Source organism: Branchiostoma floridae, chromosome 5 (assembly GCF_000003815.2).
Source record: "Branchiostoma floridae strain S238N-H82 chromosome 5, Bfl_VNyyK, whole genome shotgun sequence".
Lineage (NCBI taxonomy): Eukaryota > Metazoa > Chordata > Leptocardii > Amphioxiformes > Branchiostomatidae > Branchiostoma > Branchiostoma floridae.
In genome coordinates this window covers 29,366,845-29,388,454 of record NC_049983.1, presented here as the reverse complement: position 1 = coordinate 29,388,454, position 21,610 = coordinate 29,366,845, and the positions used below count along the sequence as shown (strand labels likewise).

Sequence of the window (21,610 nt, the reverse complement as noted above, 5' to 3'; positions counted from 1 at the left end):
AGCAGCATTTGCTGAATCCAACACTTGTCTTTTCATAACAGCACATGGAATAACTGTTCAAACAGTAGCATTGTTGCACGCTGATAACAAGTATTTTGTTTATGACTCACATGCCAGAAGTCCCATAACAGCATTGCCAGATAGCCATGGCACTTCTACTTTAAGCATGCACAGTTCAAACAGCAATCTAGTTTCATTCTTGCAACAACTTAACTGGAACACAACATGCAATTTTGAGGTTGTCCCAGTACAAGCAGAAAATGTTTTCTTATCAGTTGAACCTACTGGTATACACATTATCAATCTGACTAGCAATGTTTCTTCTATGATTGAGTCAGAAAACTGCTTTCAAGTTCAACAACAACACACATACACCTTGGTTAAACCAGAGTTTGTATCTACGAAAGAGAACCTACAACAACCAAACACAGCATTTCCATTTGCACCACATTGTAACCAAAGTACTGGGAAAAACATTGTGCCATGCACCACAAGCAAACATCCAAGTGCTATGCCAGAGAACAGGAATGAAGGCCTCTTGAATCAATTAGTAATGTCACCAAATGCAGCATCAAATTTAAATGATAAAAAAGTGCAAGGTCTTGCAATCCAAAGCGCAATATGCAAGGACAAACAAGAAAAACAAACCTATCAACAGAAGACAGAGAGTCTTGCAGAACAAAGAACATCATACAAAGCAAAGAAAGCAAATGAGACCTGTGAGCAGAAGAAAGAACGACAATGCACATCCGGGACCTCTTCCCGCCTTTGGCTGTGGTCTCGCACCGGAGTTTCTTTTACGATTTTTATATCCGGCACACAGCGCACACAAGGGATACAATTCCGCCCACAAAAGTACGCCGGAAAATCCAATTATACCAGTGAACAAAGGTTTCCAGCCAACTTCCCATAGATTTTAGATATAAACTTCTAGTTTAATAATGATGCACATTTTACTGGAACACAACATGAAATTTTGAGGTAGTCCTTCCAAATGCGCCCCGGCCAGCTTTTTTTAAAAGCTTTCTTGTTTCAACTGAAATGAACTGTTTTTACATATGATAAGTTGCTGATTTGAAGAAAGTAAAAAGTTGGAAGTGACGCAACCTGAGATGCTGATGGCTTTTGATTCAGGTAACATTTTACCTTTATATATTGTCAGATTGTATGAAGTCATGCATCCTACTTACACCTTTGGAAAAGTGAAATGCCAGACGTGTTCAAATTCCATTTTTCGCATCACATTTATTGTAAGGTAACTAATTGTCGGGTTCGACAAGGATGCACTGTACGAAGTCAGAGGGGCGAGTAGAACAGAAATAAACAATATATACAAATATCCTGAGCGACCCGAGAATCGAACCCGGGTCCTCAGGATCACAACGCTAGCAGCCTAAATGACTGAGCCAAAAGCCTGACAGGCGTTTGGCATAGTCAGTTAGCACTACTTCAACCCCCCACTGTTACAGTACGTTAACATATCATATCAAACATAGAAGACCCTGGCCTGACTGCAGTTTCGGGACAAGCCGGAAATATATGATCACGATAGCGTATATAACATGGCAAACTGTAACATGACATGACAATTATATAGTCTAATATCACATGTCAATATTGAACAGTCTTAGCCTAAACATTATATCACACATCAATACCTAACAATCTTATCCTAAATATAGTATCACATGTGAATATCTTACAATTCTAGACTAAACATACTAGTAGTATCACATGTCAAAATCTAATAATTTTATATCACATGTCAAAATCTAACAACTTTAGCCTAAATATAGTATCACATGTGAATATCGTACAGTCTTGGTCTAAACGTACTAGCAGTATCACATGTCAAAATCTAACAACTTTATAATATATCACATGTCAAAATCTAACAGTTTTAGCCTAAATATAGTATCACATGTGAATATCCAACAGTCTTATCCTAAACATAGTATCACATATCAACACCTAACAACACTGTGGCCTAAACATAACATGAATATTCAGGAAGGATTCGTCAAATACTTTTTTTTATACAAATAGCCTGTAGTTTTTCCATTTACCTGGTTGATTATGCAAATGAAGTATTAACAGCAACTAAAGTATTTCGGGCAAAATGTAGGCTTATTATGCAAATGATTTGCATTTTACAGTTTTCCATTTTCGTCGATTATGCAAATGAAGTTTTCATAGCAACCAAATTATTTCGGGCAAAAATGTCAAGGAGAATGATCTTTAATGCAAATAGTTTCCAATTGCCTCATTGGTTATGCAAATGAGCAAGTATAGAATTTCAATCAATAGTGTCGGTACATTATGCAAATGATTTGTAGTCGTCCATTTTCCTCGTCGATTATTTTATTTAATTTTTTTTCAAACTTTATTCAATATTTCAGCATAATACACAATAGCACATACATATACATCATTGGAGCACAATAAAAAAACATTAACATGAGTTATAACAGGACTGGGTGAGAGAGAGAGAGGGATAACAAGCGTTGATTATGCAAATGAAGTCTTAGAAGTATTTCCGGCAGTATGTTTTGTACATTATGCAAATGTCCCCGTAGTTGACAACGACATGCTGTCTACTATTAAACGACATAGGAACGACGTCGGCGATTGCAAAAATGAATGCCCTGTCCACTGGGACTGGCTTTGACGAATCCTTCCTGAATAAGCCATCTTTGGCCACCATGAACCTGATATTGACTGTTGTGTCGTCAACAGTTTTCACCTCGCCTATGAACCAACCGTCGTCTGGTTCATAGGCGACGGCGACAGTGTCACCGATGTGTAGATCAAGATCAAGATCAAGATCCATGCTTTCCTCACCGTCCTGCGGCTCCTTGGTGACCTCGCCGTCCTGCGGCTCCTTGGTGACATTGGCGTTCTGCTTCTTCTTGGTGACCTTGCCGTTCTGCTTCTTCTTGGTGACATTGGCGTTCTGCTTCTTCTTGGTGACCTTGCCGTTCTGCTTCTTCTTGGTGACCTTGCCGTTCTGCGGCTCCTTGGTGACCTCGCCGTCCTGCGGCTCCTCGGTCACCATGCCGTCCTGCGGCTCCTCGGTCACCATGCCGTCCTGCGGCTCCTCGGTCACCATGCCGTGCGGCATCTCCTTGAACGTCTCCTTTTTTTGTACGGCACATTTTGGCCAGGCGAATTTAGTATGTTTCTGTAAAGAAGAGTTAAAACAATCATTTAAGTTGCAGTTGCTATTTATATTTTCTCAAAGTTGCACTTAGTAGGCAATGAATATATGAATTGTATCTGTTCCCCTCAGAATGCGCTGTAAGCATTGTACATGCATGTACATGTTTTCTTCGCATATAAACACGCACTCACACATACATACTTGGCATACTATTGCATCTATTTATCTAACCACTATGTGAAATCATCTCATATTCAAGTTCAAATGCTCAAAATACGTCGTAACCAACTTAAACAACCACACCCATCTTTTAAATCTTATATTCTCACCCTGATTTGTGCCCATCTTGGTTTGCCATCTTTCAACGTTAGTGGCATCTCGAAGTCATCTGAGGAAATCCTTTCCTCTAGTATGAGAGTGTAATACTCATTGCTGTCATCTGTAAACGAGTGAGTACGTATATATGAATCAAAGGTGTCATCATCATCATCATCGTACAACTTTAGTCTATTTACATAAGACAGTTTATTTACACGAAATGTAGTCCTAAGTCTAGCCTGTACCTGGGGGGTATCGAAGTGAATGCGTTGTTCATGTTTTTGTTATACTTAGGCCATGTTGATTTGATTATATGGATGACATCCGCGCTCGCACCAATTTTCGGCCGTTTTCCCCCCCCCAAAAAAAGTTTTTAACCACACGGTAAATTGTGCAAAGCAGCTGTAAAATGAGCACATATATGCTGTAGATTGAAAAAAAGTATCAGAAAACATATAACTAATGCCATAGAATGCCAAAATGAATCTAAAGTCAAAGAATAAGATGTGAAAGGACAGAATTTAAAAAAAAAATATTGTCGGTAAGGGTAGGTACCAGTACCGAAAATTCAGGTATAGGTCCTGTTCAGGTCCAGAGGATCATTGCCAGATCCGGACCTGAACCTGATTGCATGTGGAAACTTGAGAATTGGCAATACCGTATTCTGTACCGTTTCTTCATGTCCGCCAGCGAAACTGTTGTTGTTGAAAACTACTGTTGTCCTCAGTATCATATGCGCCATGAGGTAACCGCATCTAACGTAAACATCAAGCATCGTCTTGTTTGTGATGCATTTACCGATGACTCATCAATTGCATATACATTTCAAGATAACACACAATACACGTGTAACACTATTTCGTATCCCTTGTGTACTTACGAGTGTATTTCTTCATGTTTCGTTAAGTTTTCGATGGTACTTTACGTTATGATGCTATCGCATTGACATCATAATAGGAGTGTCAGTGGGCTGGGAACGGGTGCGGCAGGGCGCAGCTAGGGGAATGTTGTGTTCTTGCCAGACGTGTGATAATCCGGCCGGCACTAAAATAGTTTACGTGTTACTCCTAACGATATTTTAATGGTTCCTGGTTGATGGTACTGTCACCTCTCTTCAATAGAAATAGATAAGTTTGCTCCGACTCGGGTAATGCCAGCGCACATAAGAAAACGGTACAAAACAGAAAGCCCTCAAAAAACGTATATAAAAGAGAACAAAACACACAGAACTTTATAAAGTTATCAATTTTGGATATATTCCTTGACAAGCCAAGTCAAGTCGGGCGTCATGGTCTGAGAGTCAAATCTAACTCAACCGCACCAGAAACATTTACTCCTAACAAGCCCTCAACCTACCCTAAGTCATCCAACTCATCTTTCATCCTATGGTTATCCTATGGTTAGCAAGCGAAGAGAGCCAGTAGTTACTGCGGAAGATGGTAGCTAGGCTAAATTCAAACATTGTGCAAGAACACAACCATTTATCTGTAGAGTAGAATAGAGTAGATGTCTTCGGTTGAGTAGGAGAATAAAGGGCTGCATTTTTGACTGACAAATAATAATGATGGAGTACTAATATTCTTGTCCCTTGAAATTTGTTAATGCAAAACCTTGTGCTCTTCAGTATTGTTAGGAGTCAGCAACAGAGGTGCCGTTTATTTCTCTGCTAAAAGATCCTATCTAACAGTGTTATGTATTGAACAATTTTGCAACATCTAGCCAGTTTAATGTCCTGTATTGTTGGCTATTAATATTCATTTGCTCTGCTGCTTCAATGTGTTCACAGGTCCCAAAGCACCTAAGGAGATGAATGCGTACCATGAACTCCTGGTGGACGAGATGAAAACCCTAATGGATGGCATCACTGTGTGGGATGCTCACAAGAAAGAGTATTTCACCCTCAACGCCGACATCCTGGCCTACATATTTGATTGGCCAGCCCGATCAAAGTGCACTTACCATCAAGGTGCCAGAGCGTTCGCTGCTTGTCCCTTCTGCAAACACAAATGTAAGTCTATGCAAGTTGTATTCCTAAAGAGGATTGTAACTGTGTTAAAATCTGTTGGATCATCACACCACGGGTATTTATAATCTCCAACCAGATCCACGGTGCGTAATGTATAGTATCAAACTTACCGTAGGGGTTAATCTCCAACCAGATCCACGGTGCGTAATGTATAGTATCAAACTTACCCCGGTGCCCGTTTGACTCAACTCCTATACTCAACTCCCAGGCCAGCTTTGATACAATCTTATGGCACCGTAGGATCTGCTTGGAGATGCCCGTTTTAATCTCCAACCAGATCCACGGTGCGTAATGTATAGTATCAAACTCAAGAAAGGCTATTAACATCCAATTGTTGCCTAATCAAATTGTGCTTGCCGAGAAGGTGTCAATTACCTAAATTGCCCTCCGCCCGGCTTGCCGGCTCGCGCCCCGGCAGGCGTGTCAGCTGGGTGACCGTTACAGGAACCGTTGGTTTGGCCAGTTTGAACCATGGACGAAAAAGTTTGTCGTATCTTTCGAGAAGTTTGTTGGAATTTGAGCCGCGAGAACCTCAGTTGCGGGCCATTGTCGCGGCCATTGAAAGCCGGTGTTTGTGGGCATTGCCAGGCCAGGGAAAGTCCATGTGCTATCACTGTAATATCCCATTACTTTGCGTCCGCGAACCTCGACTTGTTGTCGTCGTCTCGCCGTTGTGAGAAATTAAAAAATAGCGGATCAAAAAGACACAAACTGCAAGAACCTTTAGATTCGAAACAAAAAATCGCTGACCGCGCGTGGTGTTGTGCTTTCCTTCAGCGCATCCAAACGTAATGAGGGATGCTTACTTTCAGATTACATGTTCAAAATGCCAGAATTCTAACTCTAACGTTCGTTTAATTTTTTTATATATGATTAAAGACTTATAGTAAGTTTGGAACGATTGTAGGCCTTTTACTCGATTTCTTGAGTGAAAATCTCATGTACCGATGCGTTCCTTTTGTTACGTTGTGATGCTGTCAGCTTTTTAATTTCGGCGTTTGGAGGGAACCTCCCACTAGGACCGGCGGCGCGGCTCATTGAGCTTGTCTTGAACATTACGTGAGCCGCTCATAAAAACATTAGCACCTCGGATATTCGTGTAGCTGTTAATACCGGCCAAGGAGGGGCAGAGAAACCTTTATTCAATAGAAATGCTCCTCCTTGTTCGGGTGAAGTGGCCGTTTGACTCCCTTAGCCGGCTATACTCCCTGGCCAGCTTTGGAACTATCTTATGGCACCGTAGGATCTGCTTGGAGATTAGGGTATTTATACAAAGCTAAATATAGTGAGAGTGTATTCAAAGTGCCACCACAGACTCTGACATTTTATTGAACCAAAATAAGAATTGCTCCGGGAGGCAGCAGTTACTTTCCGGTTGCTACTTTCCCCGTCCCCAAACTCTGCTTGGAGAATACAGGGGCAGATCATTCAAAGAAACAAGAGGAAAGAATGAAAAGATTCTTTTTCAAACAGTCCTTATTTTTGTTTGCATTAATGAAATCCATCTGTTGACAATACTTGGATAGGGTGCTTACTTCAAATTTGCTCTGTAATCGTCCACGCAGAGTAAAGGTGTGAGTATTAATTGACTACAACTATTTAATTATTTATTGCAGCCGAGTTCTCAAAGGTATTGAAAGGGGTGTCCTTCGAAGGAAGCAGGCGCTGGCTGCCCAAAGACGACAATCTTCGGACTGATGATCAGGGGTTCCCGGGCAAAAGTGAAGAGCTACGAGGGCCACCATCTCCACGCACTGACCAGGAGGAATATGGGGAAGCCATGGACAGCTTCAACAAGGATATACATGAGATGGAGACTGACGGTGGGAGTGGTGAAGAACTAAGGTATATAAAGAACTACAATTTCTTTTTAGGTGTGTCAATATTTATTATTAGTGACACCTGATACACATACAATATTCATACATTGGCAGTCTGAGTCATTTTTAAGATAAAACTAGTGTTATGCCTTATGCACGAAAGGTACTCTTACTATAGTTAGTCATATCTTGAATTACATCAATTGGCTAGTGGCTGTTTCGATTGGTTGAATGCTTAAAAATGTGATGTTAATATTTCCGACGTAATTGTAAATAAATGCGGTAGCTCTATGCAATACTTAACAAGTGCTGTCTTGGATCAACCACTTCATTTTGTTCATTGTAACCTTGTCTTTTCACAGGTTACTGAAGGCAGGCCAAAAGTCAGTTTTGTCAGAAAGCGGCAAGACAGGCAGAGAGATCCTTTTAGACATTCCAACATACGACATCAGCCGATGTCAAATTGATTGGATGCATACCCACAAGGTACTCTTACAGATTTACATGTCTTATGATTGTAGAGATTTATTTTCGCGGTAGCGGGAAAATGGCGTTTTCGCGGTGGTTTTAAGTTCGCGGTTGTGCCACAGACCGTAGCCACGTAATATAAGGGATAAATATTTGCGGTGGTTATAAGTTTGCGGCAATGTGGCCACCGCGAAAACCGCGAACATAAAACTACCGCGAACAAGTCTCCATTTACAGTATGTGTGATTTCGACAATGTTGACTGGCTAGATACAGGTGTTGCATAGTGCACGGAAACACTGACTTCAAATTATGACACAACTTTGCAGATTACAAAAAAAAATGTGTTAAGTACTGATAAGCATTTTGCAATAATGTATGTACATCCATGTAGTGAAGTATACTATCATGTCATGAAATCTTCCTAACACAATATAAAATATTCTGTTGCAGAACATCAGTCAGAACACTTTTGGGGTTGTCACGGGATCAAAGAGCAATTTCGACTCAATGGTGAAGATGGAGGAGGAATTGGGACGCTTCAATTGCAGGTATTACTTGGAAATGTATATTTTATAATTTGAAATTGCTATTTTGATGCTCAATGCCACAGCAGGTTAAAATTATGAGTGGCATCAATGCACGCATTGATTTGTGTTTGATTTTGGAGGGGGCTCCAGTAATTGGTCAACATGACAAGAATATTAATATTGTAAGTGTATCCGGTATGGAGGTGTAACAGTGGGGTTCAAGCGCCACCAACTGGCCGGTCCAACCTGGCGGAACGTTTATGGCGCTGGGTTGTGATATGGCGGGCTTGCATTCGAATCGCCGGGAGCCTTCCACACCTTTCTTACAGTGGTCTTTCATGTTCATGATCATGTACTTGTAATGATGCCAGGCTACCTCACTTCTGCACATGGAATACAGCAATAAAAGACTGTTTGGCTGTAGTATGGTTGCATGACTTCTTGTTGACACTAATTCACCTAATACTTCTTTGTAGGATACTTATGTTTCTGTTGAAAGCATATTTGTCTTTTTTTTTCATTTCGCAATGAAAGCAACACTGTGGCAAGCACAAGTCAGCCTGCAAAGAGAGCGAAGAAAGTGATTCAAGTCTTCCAGCTCAGCGATCAGCAAAAGACAGAGGCTGACAGACGTCTTGTCACCATCAAAGTGCCACTTGGATACGACTTCAAAGTCCGCCCTCTCTTCCACAAGCAGATGGGAATGAAGTCGATTGAATGGATTAAGGTAGAATGTTAGCTTATAGTACGTCTTTCGTTGTATTAAGGTAAACTGCCCTTTTCTGTATTGTAAATATTGCAATCCAAGGCCAACCTCACTGAAAGAACGGCTACTTAGATCAAAATACAATATGCTAAATGAGCAATCAGACCACATAGTTGGGAATGAGCACCATGCATAGTTGACTAACATGCATCATGAGTTGTTTTATGAATGGCCTGCCCAGACAAATTTCTTGGTTATTGTCATTCGTATTTATCGATATCTCTCAAGACTATATCAGTTTACACCTTTGCTACACCCAAGGGTAGTAGAAAAGACCAAGCCTGGTATTCAGACGTATTATTGTTCCGAGGTTTCTTCACTCTGCGGAGACTTGAGAGCTACAATACATCTGGGTACCGGACTGGAAAAGACACGCCTGTATTAGATACCTCTTATCTATGGTAAACTGATCTTTATGGCTTATCTATGCATTAAATGTTCAAAATGTGTTGTTCAAAATGCTACCCAGCAAAGACGATACCTGCTTATGCCATATTTTGACCGACTTGCTTATTTTTGCTTGATATCATACATGTGGACAGGTACTGCTTTTCATACAATTAATATTTGTGCTGTCATGTTGTTTTACAGCTCTTCTCCGGTGATCTCATGAAATTTTGCATGAGGGACATGCTACCAACTAAACAGAGGGAGACAATGTTCAGGCTGTGTAGCACACTGCAGCGCTTAGGGGCCCCAGTACAAGACATGGACAAGCTTCCAGAGCTGGACCTGGAAGTTCACATCACGTTCAGTCTTCTGGAGAGGGACTATCCACTGGCCATGAAGGTGAATGCACTTAAATGGCACCAAATAAACCTTTTTCCAGTAAAAAATCTCTACGCGACAACTAGATCTACATCTACATCAGTATACCACAAAATGGCCCCATAAGGGAAACATGCGGGGAGGGGAGAGTTGCGGTCCCGGGTTTTGTATTTTTATTGTTAGCCTCAGTCTCTATTTTTCTTCAATGTTTCAAGAACTGTATGATATCTTTTGCAGACATTGATGTTCCACCTGCCTCACCACATGGTTAAGATCATCGCCGAATTCGGCCCGATGACTGCATACTGGATGATGCCATTCGAGAGGTTCATGGGCTCTTTCATGAGGATGATGACAAACAGAAAATATCCGACAAGAACTGCTGCTGAGGCGTACAAGGTACTAAATGATAGCTTTAGCTATCCATAGCGCACCGTTACTATAGGCAGCATAAGAATTTGTAATGAATCTTATAACTCATGTTCATCTTACATTTACATTATGAACTTAATTCACCCAAAGGATTGAAAAATCCAACATTTCTCAATTTGTCAGGATAAAATTACAGTAGTTGGGAAAATGACAAAACAAAGAAAGAGTTACAGCTTACTGTAGATCATAAAGGCTGATGTTGTTCCTTTGTAATTAATAGTGATTCCGGTGATAGTTGACTAAAGTGAAATCCAGATGCGATGTAACACTATTACAGGCTATGGCGTAATGTAGCTTCCGAAGCTCCATTACATTAAGCTCCATTTTAATCAGACAGTTAGCTACCCACATGGTATTGTTCGTTGCAATTTGAATAAAGGCTAAGTCAAAGAAGCTCCATTTTTGTTATTCTCTTACAGATCAGGCTTTTTTGCAAAATGATGGAATTTGCTGAGTTGATGCCAGAAACCACAGACCCTGTCGAAACTTCACACAGCCACAGTGGCCTGGAAGATGAAGAGGAGGAGGAGGAGGGAAGTGAAGAAGAGGAGGATGCAGAGCTTACAGCAACCTTCATACTAGGTACTAGTACATTAGCACACCTAAAGGGAAGCTCAACTCAGATGCATATTGACACAAAGTCACGCATGTATACGGACTTGTATAGTCATTTAGAAGACATAGTATGTGAACCCATGACCAATCCAGGGGATGTCCTAGTAGTTCCAAAATACTTCGCAGCTTCCAAACGACACCTCCATACACACCGACTACATGAGTATCGGTGTGAGGAGAGTGAGACTAGGAGACACACCAAAAGTATCTCCTCTGTGGTGGCCACGCTATATGGAGATGCTGTGGTCTTTGGCAGAATTCAGTTTTTCATTTTGATCAAAAACTGCGAGATTGCCTACATGAAATGGTATGGGATTGGCCAGAAAGATGAGAAAACAGGTCTCTGGCAAGTCAGTACCTCAGAGGATGGAAGCTTTCTGAATCCTTTCGAATCTGTCTCTAACATCAGTAAGCCTTTCCCACATGCTGTGGAAGGAGACATGCTGTATATCCTCGACTGCCAGGAGTTTGACCTGTCAGGACTGGCTGAACTGACCAATTAGGTCAGTGTTTGAAATCTTGAAATCATTTCAATTCTCTGGATGTAGTTCGTCAAAATGTTCCAAAATCCCGCCAAAGCTTTAGTGACGGTCGGTTAAGACTTCAGGTTTGAAATGTAGGTATTGTTTGTGTCGCATATTGGAAAGTTACTACGGTGGGCCATTTCCTATACTGTTGAGTTTGCAACCAGGTTGGATCACTGTGCAAGTTACTGTACAAGCCATTGTGCATTTTTAATGTAAACAAATGTAACTAAGGATTTACATTTATGTTTGCCCTGTTGTAACTACAGTTGTAAGTGACAAACTATGATGTATAATAAACTATACACTTGCTTTTTTGTAAAGAACATTAACTTTGTAGTCTAAAATCCAACATTGTGGTTCTAGTCTTGACCGAATATCCCTTCCTCCCAAAGGCCTAGACATGTTGATCTGTATAAATACTTTCTTATGTACATTTGTATATATTGTATTTCATAACATTGTTATGATTTCATTGTTTTATTTCCTTGTACATAATAAATTTTGTTGTAATGTGTACATATACTTACATCATGTTTCATAAGTCACAAACTAAATAAATAAATAAACTTGTAGGCACTACCTAGTTGTCTCAAAGGTACAATGTATGTATAGTATTATCTGTGAAACCAGAACATAAAAATAAAGCCACAGTTTTGTAATTCTTGTCTATCTTGAATCTATCAGAAATAATGGGACTTATCCGACTTTCTAGGTTTCAAATGATGCCCAAAGAAAAACTACACATGAAGACGAAGTGAATTACCAACTGGCATCTTAGTTTTACGGTAACTAGTGCGTAAATACGATGGTGTGGGTCTGGCGTGCGCTGTATGGAACGGGCCAGCACTGAAGCGTGTCTTTTCGGACGCCTCTGATGAGATGGCCTCGCGCGGTTCAAATTTAAGCCTTTCCCCCCAGGAAATTGATAATATGCCATCTACCACCTGAAAGAAGAGACTTCGGTATATTTTACACACTAGCTTTCCTTTCGTTCTGAAATCAGCTGTAAGGTAAAACGCTGCGGGGAACTTGCGCTAAAATCAACTGATTTCAGATCATATCATCAAACCGATACAGGTAAAAATCGGTTTAAAAAGTACGTAGGAGTAAAATGGAAACCTTAAAAATTGTAAACGTGATGAAATATTGATTGTACATAGTAGTAAACTCGGGCGACAAGCTTTTTGGTAGGTAGTCCCGACGCCCGGGGTTCCTGGGACGTACAACTGTCTTAAAATAGCGCGGTTCGCTAAGGCAGTCAGCTAGAAATTTTGAAGTTAGATTTAGATCACTTCGGATTGGTATATTGACTTAAAGGTCGGAATTCATTAACTTGGGACCACCGCAAACAAAATTCCGGTCATAAACTTAAGATTAATGTAGAGTGGAGTTGTCCCTGTTACTAAATCGTCGAACCCGGTACGTTCTATTCTGGAATAAAACTATGACATGACTTCACGGAATATCGGGGCAAATGCATTACGCCCAAAAATCTGTGATAAATCTTATACTTTCAGAAACTAGAAGGTTTGCTTTTTCTTACGCAGGAGATTTCCTGTTGGTTTCAAATCTACAACAGGTTCAAAACAACAGGGGAATTTACGCGAAAGTCACCTGATTTGGGGTCGACAGGAACACGTTAAACAATCGGTTCAAATATCTATATTGGCCAAAAAGGAGGCTGAAATACTGTAAATGACTTGAAGTTAATAAGATACGCAGTTGTATACTCCAGCGACAAGCTTTCTTGTGAGGGGTGTTGACGCCCGGAGTCATGGAACGGTCTACTTTCTTTAGCGGAAGGAAAAGAAAACTGCATAGAACTCTCGGCATGGCCTGCCGGCTGATAATACAGCTTTATCTCACTCACGAGATACTAGGTCAATACATACAACATGTACATGTAGTGTCGGGCTGAAAAAAAAAAAAACAACATAAAAAATGGGTTACCAAGGGGTATAAATACACAGCGTTGACTTTCCGGCCCAAGTACGCGCAATAAAGCATAAAACATTCAAGTTGGTATAATTCACAAGAGGCTTTATGCATTGTCGTTAAGTTAAAAGGATGACAAATGTTATAGAATGTCAAAACAATCTGTAAACAATTCTCAACATTTCCTTTCTGTAAAACATTGGTCTAAATGTGGATTTGCTATCCTGTACTTGTCAACGGGTAGAACACATGTTCAGTTGCCTTTGAGCGTAAGTGTTGACTTCAGTTTTATAAAGAACAGTTAACAATGTTTATCACATCACATAACATCACACCACAACACACCGCTGTTTCGTACATTGTTTTTTGGACGCTATGACTATTTAAGTATACTGCAGTGCTGGTTTCTCTTGCATGTGCCCTGTGCGGATTATGTGTCACAAAGGCAGTATATTGTGGTTTTCCGATAATACAACATAAAAAAGGAACATATATATCCAGCAATGTATATAAATTTATATATTCAAATAGGTAATTATAAAGTAAGCCCAGTGGAATTTACAACCATAATTGCCTGGTGATTTTCAAACAATCCAAAGTGTCCAATTTATGAGAATCCCTCTCATCCGCTATGACCTTTATGCCTGTCTTAACAGTGATTTAAGAAGTAGTTATATACCAAAAAAAAACCCTGCTAATAACAGATTGGGAAAGACTTTCAAAGCCGTGAAAACATATCTCCCGTCACAATCTTCCAAATAAAGTGTCAAACTTGCAACACGTATACATAGCTACTTGTACCCGTGTTTGTAATCGGGCTGATAAAATCCGATAAAAGAGTTACCACTTACTTATTCCTAACTCTATGTACGCGCAACAAAACGGGAAAAATCCAAGTTGGTATAATTCACAAAAGGTTTTATCCCACGTTGTTAAGTTAAAAGGACTGACAAACGTTATAGTACGTCAAAACAGTGTCTAAACGATTCTCAACATTGCCATTCTATAAAACACCTGTAGTCATGTGGATTTGCTATCGTGTACTTGTTGAAAATCGGCCCCCCTCACAATCTTCCAATTAAAGTGTCTAAGTGAGTACAATCACTGTCATCTAGTAAGACATCTTTACATCTGTGCAATCCATGAGATCTAGGGTCACACATTTCCAGTTTGGTCGCTGTCGCCGTCGAGTGGCCTCCATAGAAGTTTATTTGCAAGTTCATGCCCGAGGGCTAATTGCAAGTACATGGTATAAACATAGGAGATATACAAGTGACAATAAACAGTGGACTATTTCTAAACAGGTTGGGTTCGACTTCTTTTTTGGAACCAGAGGGAGCCCCTTATTTTCTCAAATTTGTGAGTTGTGTGATTTCAAGAGAAAAGTGGCTTTTTGCTCGTTGTGAATGTGACCGCGGGGAAGTTGAGATATGTCTTTGTGGCTTCTCTAAACAGAGTGATTCTTTCGGTTTGGTTGAATGTACACTTGGGAATAAAATGTATTTCGTCTCCCACTGCTTTAAATGTACATATGTACAGTATTTACAAATTCTTTCACACACTGATTATCTCTTATGTTTCCTCTTTTTACTTCAAGAGGATGAGCGCTAATTCTGACTTTGCTTATTGCGGAGCGCAGCTCGAAATCAACTAGTTCTAAGTACTTCTCTCTAGCGTATAACGATCTACAAGTTTTATAGAACCTCAGCTTACCGGTACCTATACTTATATTACATAGAAACGTCTGGATATACATATCTGTAATTTTGTTCCTTATCAGATTACATACATATACAGGGTCACAGAGTGAGTTGTCAGAATTCTCACTATCCACTATAATCAAGTATTCCTTTAACACGCTGTAACAATGATCTTCTCCGGTCGTTTATAACGGAGTTGTGCTGTTCCAAGAGTGCGTTTACTTCTAATGGATGCTTAGTAAAATCCATTTGTGTTCAACATAACCAACATTTTTCAAGTCGAACGGAAATATCTACCACAAGAGGAAGTCTGCCTAATTCAGGCCTACCTGCGAAATTACTACTTTTCCTAGAGACTCCAAGAATGTTTTTTTGCAGAATTGGTTGTGTGTAATTTCGATCGGAGATGTATCATTCAATTTCTCAGTATCCCGCATTTAACAATCTTATAACAGAATGGGTTTAACACAGGAATCGAAAATTTTCAGAAGGCTGTCGGGTGAAACTGATGAACGAGTTAGGCATTTGAAGCTGTACATGGCTTTGCGTGCTTTGACAATTGTTTTTTGGCTAATGGGCTAATGAAAAGGCACATGATGGTGTTAGAGTAATACCTAGGTAGCAATATGAAGATACGATATCTACTGTCTCTTGTCCGAATAAAAAAAGTTTGTTTTGAAAATAACCGACAAGATTTGATGAATATACTAATCTTGTTTTCTTATGATTCCATTGCAGCTTCCATTTAGTGCAAAATACGTTTAGTTATCTAAAGCGTTTTGTAGTCCTTTTCGGTTTTAGAGAATAAAACAACATCGTCGGCATATAGTAAACATGACACTAACAAATTATTGAGTACGGGTGGAGAACATTCGGTATTATCCAACTCATGAACTAGGTCATTGATTAAAAAGGGTAGGGCTTAGGTTGAACCCCTACCTGACACCCTTATTGGTAACAAACATTGGTGTCAGGCCAGATGACGATTTGACGCATGTGCTGGGTTCTTCATACATTCAAAAGTTCGTGGGTTCGCCAAGATATAATTTGTACAACTCAAATCTCAGGGAATTTAATGCTTGTCTGCCAAAACCATTGTGGCCATTACTTTTAATCCGATCCATTTGCCTTCAAATTCAATGGATGTGCAGCAGGTGCACGCTGAGCTTAAGTGTCGCTTCCATATGCGTTATCGGCGGACTTTCAAGACTTAAAGATGTCATATTTATCCAGAGAAAGTCTTGAAAGTCGTTAAAAAATGCATTTTGACATTGTCGTTTTCCGAAAGCCTTTTAAGTGCGTTTGATTGAAAATATTTACAGATAATTCTCAATTTATTTCATCCTAGCAACATTTATAAGAACCACAGGGGGTTTGAGAACTTCATAAAAAAATTGCCGCCGTATTAGTGTAAATTTAATGTTTCTATTATGATGATGAATGTTTCTATATGAGTCTAGTAGTCATAAAAACTGATATGAAACTACATCCGCTAGAAACGATCTTTGTGGCATAAGAGCCTGACCCATAAAGTTGCAAATCGCGAATCTGTGCCGTTCCCCCACAATACCCACGAACGCGCGTAGAAGGAGGGCAGCAATTAGGCGCGCTCAGTTCAGTATTGTATACTTAGTCAAACCAAATTTAGAGCATAAAAGAATACAGCTTTATCTCACGACATACTAGGTCAAAACTTACAACATGTACCGTACATGTGTTTGTAGTACGGTTGAAAAACAAACAACAACAGAAAAAATGGGTTACCTAGGGGTATAAATACACAGCGTTGCCTTTCCAGCAGTCTAATTTCAAAGGTCCATGTACGCGCAATAAAGCATAAAACATTCAAGTTGGTATAATTCACAAGAGGCTTTATGCATTGTCGTCAAGTTAAAAGGATGACAAATGTTATAGAATGTCAAAACAATCTGTAAACAATTCTCAACATTTCCTTTCTGTAAAACATTGGTCTAAATGTGGATTTGCTATCCTGTACTAACATAAAATATCTAAATAAAAGCCATGAAGACGGCTGACCTGCTTTACGAAGAAAGCAATCCTAAAACGATTGTCAATATTTGTGTTGCATAACGCAGACCATACTGTACTGCTATAAATGGACAATATTAAGTTACCATGTCGTGGGGTTGGATAAATGTCGGGTTTTAAAAGAAAATCTGCCCAAATAAAGTGCCAAACTTAGAACACGTATACGTAGCTACATGCACATATGTTTGTAGTCGGGCTAAAAAAAAGTTCAACCAAAGCTTTCGTCTATTATACCCCTGCCACACTGCAGACGAGCTTCAGCCGCCGTGATTCGTGTTCGCTGGAAGGTCGGCCGATTTTAAGATCGACAGAGAGCTGCGTATTGTTCCACCTAAAAACCGCCCTTGTCGCATTGATCGGGCGATCACATGCGCCACAATTCAAGAAAACGCCGGCGCAAGGCCGAACATCTAGATCGGCTTGCCGAATTGCAAAATCGCCCGAGCGTCGACCATATTTTTAACTGAAAATCAGCCTCGCCACGAACTGGAATGGGCTCGGTGTTTCATTCCGGAAAGTTTTCTTTTCTCCCTTTTTGGTGCACATCTGACAGGACATAGAGGTTTAAATCTCAATGAACAAGCTTTAAAAAAATAGCCCGAAGCCAGACACCGGCTGTAATTTGGCCGAAAATACCCACTTGGAGCTTGCCGACACGTCGGCCGACCTCACTTCCATATTTGTGACGGGGTATTATTATGACACAAAAAAAACTATCAAACTTTGTTGAAATACAAAATCGTCAAACCCCATCCACCGCCAGGTACACCGTCTTTGTACGGGTACCTGGACCGTGTGATCCAGCATTCAGGTTTTGCAGTTGCGCTGCGTTCTCGGAGTCGGAACGATTTTATTGGCATTGACTATAGGTTTTAATACCTGTGTGTGGTATAAACATCGATAACTCTTCTTCTCTTAAACTGAAGTCAACATTTGATTGAATCTCCAATGCAACTTAATGCCTTTCTACCTTTTAACCAACAATACACGATAGCATGCAAGATCTACATCTACATAGTACTGGGCAATGCCCCTCGCGGGACTTTGTGCCCAGGGGAGTGAGGTTGCCCTAGCAGGACAGGTGGTGGTAAGACGAAATGGTAAAGTGAAAAACAAATTCATTTAACAAACAAAAATAAAAGTGCTGTGCTGTACAAGATATCTTGCTAGGGCATGGCTAGGTCTTACAGCTGGGCAGGGCTAGGGTAGCCATAATGCTCATTTTAATTACTCTGCTTTGTACTGCTTCGATCATGTTTATGTCTTTTTGGGGCATTGGCGCCCACGCCTCTACACTGTATTCAAGGTGGGGACGAACGAGATGTTTACATATTAAACGGGTATGATGTTCCTCTTGATTATTCCAAGAATTCTTTGCTTTTTTCATCCCATAAGCCACATGGTGAACGGGTTTTAGTGAGTTTATATTGAAGTGGACTCCAAGATTTTTCTACACTATAGTTTCACCAACCGGTCCCAATATTGACCCTTGCGGCATTTCTTTCTCACCTGAAGCTACTCCATTCACCACTACCTTTTGATTTCGATCCTTTAACCACGATTCAATCTATTCTACAGTTTATTATCTTCAATTGTACCCTTCTATGAGGAATTTTGTCAAAGGCCTTCGCATAGTCAAGGTAAAGTATGTCCACTGGGTATCCTTCATCGAGACCTGCCGTTATTGAGTATATGTAGCAAAGAAGATTTGTTAAGCAAGATCATTCAGGTTCAACTTTGTGTACAAGGAGCTGAACGAAATTTGACACAACGGTACACATTTTTTCTTGAGACTGAACTGAGTTGATCTCAAGCTGACCACACCCTTGAAAGTTCGGTGACAAATTCACAAGGGTGCCCAACACCCAGTAGCAAGCTAACAATTTAAGAAACAATTGATTCTCTCCCAACATACGCCAAATATCAGTCACTCAAGCAACTGGATATGATTTGACGTTTCAGACAACATCCGCTGTCTTTCGTCAGTGATACTCTCCCTACATATCACATTATCACTTGAAAATTGCACATCCGGAGTCGTCGTCTCATTGGTGCCATGTCAGCAAAAGGTAGAAACGAATTATATCTATGACTTTGTGTTCATGGTACAGGTAAAACGATACTGTGTCAGCGATTGAATGTGGCAGGGCAATATCACTGTAACCTAAGGAACAGCAAACCGCAGGTCGGGAATGGGATCTAGCCCGATGAACGCTTGCGTTTACGGAGGTTGACTTACCCGGTGGCACCGCAATTAATTGCAAAATAAGTTGGCAGGACTTATTCTAAAATAATACACAGTGGCTCACGGTCGTTACTATTCACATAACGGAAATAATCATGAACTGGGGGATTTGTCGGATTCATTGTCAATTCGCAACATTTCTACTTTCAAACTTCTGCTAACTCAACATTGCTCCATTGCTCATGGAAATTTAACCATTGAAAGCAGATGGAAATGTTGCGAATCGACGTCGAAGCCAACAAATCTTCCAGCGCATTTTTAGTTTTGTTGCGTCAATGACAAGGCATGTGAGCTGCTGTGCGTCATCTTGATATAAGTCCTGCTACACTATTTTCTCTCGTTCACCGTGTCACCGTGTTACTTCTATCGGCGGCCGGCTACCAGCGACAATTACATTGCTTGTAACGCAAACTCAAAAGTAAACGTTATCATCCAACATATGTAGTATACATACAACATACAAGTATAGAATTCTGGCCTACTTCCCACCAAATAAAACAAAAGATATTTTTAAGTAAGTCTAAATACGGATACAAGTTAATTTTTGTGGAAATCTCAATGTTATAACTGAATCAAAAACCGCTGTAAAATGATATCCAAAATGCTTCCAAAATAGCTTTTCAGTTATAAAAGTATGTTAACTTTTGATACTTCAAAGTAGGCAAAATATAACTTTGATACTGTAGAAGGCATGTTGGCGTCACTGTTGTGTCACTCTTGGGTCACTGTTAGGGCATCTTGCCACTTGCGTTATTTTTTAACTTTCAAAAAAACGCCTCGCTTGCTTGTGTCACCATTTGATTCGCTTGTGTCACGGTTCCGTGGGGTTACGTCTGCGTTGACGAACCCCGCAGCGACGCATGCGTGACGCGAGTGCACCTTTACTGTCTTTTCTGCCTTTTTGGTGCACATTTGACATTACACAGAGGCTTCCATCTTAATGAACAAGCTGCTAAAAATCGCCCAGAGCCCAGTAATCACAAGGACACCGGCTGTACTTTGGCTGAAAATGCCCATTTGGAGCTTGCCGACACGTCGGCCGACATCACTTCTTGATTTGTGACGGGGGATTATTATGACCCAAAAAACAACAACTATTAAACTGAAGGTCACCTGAGCACTGTGCTGAAATATAAATTCCAACTACCGCCAGGTACACAGTCTTTGGACTGGTACCTGGACCGGGTGATCCTGCATTCAGGTTTTGCAGTTGAGCTGCGCTGCGTTCTCGGAGTCGGAACGGTTTTATTGGCATTCACTATAGCTTTAAACACCTGCGTGTGATATAAGCATCGTTAACTCTTCTTCTCTTAAACTAAAGTCAACATTTGAATCTTCAATGCAACTTAATACATATAAGCTTTCTACCTGCTAACCAACAATACACGATAGCATGCAAGTCCATATATTTCCATCAAACCGGTATGTGTTACAGAAGGTGAAAATGTTGACAATCGTTCAGAGATTTTTCTGACATTTTAGAACGCTTGTTATCCTATAAACCTAACAACAAGTGTTAAAAGCTTTTGTGAAGAACTACAACTTGGGTGTATTATGTTTTATTACGCGTACACTAGCCTTTGAAATCATGAGACAAACTTTGGCCGTAAATGCAACTCTGTATATGTATATGAGACCATGATAGTCGGAATATTTTTCTGTTTCTTCTTCAACCAGACTTTGAACATAGGTACTTTTAGCTATGTATACAATATGTAATTATTGGGCGAGCGCCTACTTTACCGATTACTTGTGATCAAGAAATTTCAACAGTCATAGAAGAAAGTTCCTGCATGTGCAACTTCATACCCGAAGGCTTACTGAGATTACGTAGAGTTAGGAACCATGTATACATGTCACATTAGTATCTGTTGCAACAAGGTACCACTCAAATATCAGTGTTGGATATTTATGGACAGGTTGAGTTTGATCTCGGACAGTCCCGTCTTTTCCTACTTTGTGGGTTCTGCGATTTTGCACTTCACATTTTATGTTCGTCCGTGAATGAGGGATTGCCTTGGTTAAATGAACAACGTGATAAAACATGTGTCTCGTCTATCACGGCTTTGGGTATAATATTTTTCGCACAATGGTAATCTTTTCTCTCTGGGGTATAGTTTTACAAGTTTCATAGAGTCGTAGCTTACCTGTATCGATACTTTTGAGTATTATAAGCAGCATGAGCGCTTTTTTTTGTAACGGATACGTAGCAAAATCAATTTGTGTCCAAGGGAAAATATTGACTTTATAAG

General features: G+C 40.2%; 3 protein-coding genes across 5 annotated transcripts in view; 1 reads left to right on the top strand and 2 right to left on the bottom strand.

Moving 5' to 3' along the window:
• LOC118415247 (THO complex subunit 7 homolog) overlaps nt 1–21,610 on the bottom strand; it is a 53,236-nt gene that overhangs the window by 13,948 nt on the left and 17,678 nt on the right. The window lies entirely within an intron of this gene.
• LOC118415246 lies at nt 1,037–3,817 on the bottom strand. The gene is made up of 2 exons (XM_035819683.1): nt 3,490–3,817; nt 1,037–3,181 (listed from the first exon to the last, which is right to left on the bottom strand). Exons 1-2 carry the CDS (start codon nt 3,535–3,537, stop codon nt 2,525–2,527), a joined length of 705 nt encoding a protein of 234 aa, XP_035675576.1. The 5' UTR covers nt 3,538–3,817; the 3' UTR covers nt 1,037–2,524.
• On the top strand, nt 4,178–11,823 carry LOC118415244. The gene is made up of 8 exons (XM_035819682.1): nt 4,178–5,486; nt 7,121–7,349; nt 7,687–7,810; nt 8,245–8,342; nt 8,856–9,048; nt 9,679–9,876; nt 10,093–10,254; nt 10,707–11,823. The coding sequence occupies exons 1-8, from the start codon at nt 5,285–5,287 to the stop codon at nt 11,403–11,405; spliced, it is 1,905 nt and encodes a 634-aa protein (XP_035675575.1). The 5' UTR covers nt 4,178–5,284; the 3' UTR covers nt 11,406–11,823.

Excerpts from the sequence above, each read along its gene's own strand:
- LOC118415244 (XM_035819682.1), top strand. The coding sequence starts at position 5,285 with ATGAATGCGTACCATGAACTCCTGGTGGACGAGATGAAAACCCTAATG. Across the intron at positions 7,350-7,686 it reads GGGAGTGGTGAAGAACTAAG|GTTACTGAAGGCAGGCCAAA; the intron begins GTATATAAAGAA and ends GTCTTTTCACAG. Across the intron at positions 7,811-8,244 it reads ATTGGATGCATACCCACAAG|AACATCAGTCAGAACACTTT; the intron begins GTACTCTTACAG and ends ATTCTGTTGCAG.
- LOC118415246 (XM_035819683.1), bottom strand. The coding sequence starts at position 3,537 with ATGCCACTAACGTTGAAAGATGGCAAACCAAGATGGGCACAAATCAGG. Across the intron at positions 3,182-3,489 it reads CAAGATGGGCACAAATCAGG|AAACATACTAAATTCGCCTG; the intron begins GTGAGAATATAA and ends TCTTCTTTACAG.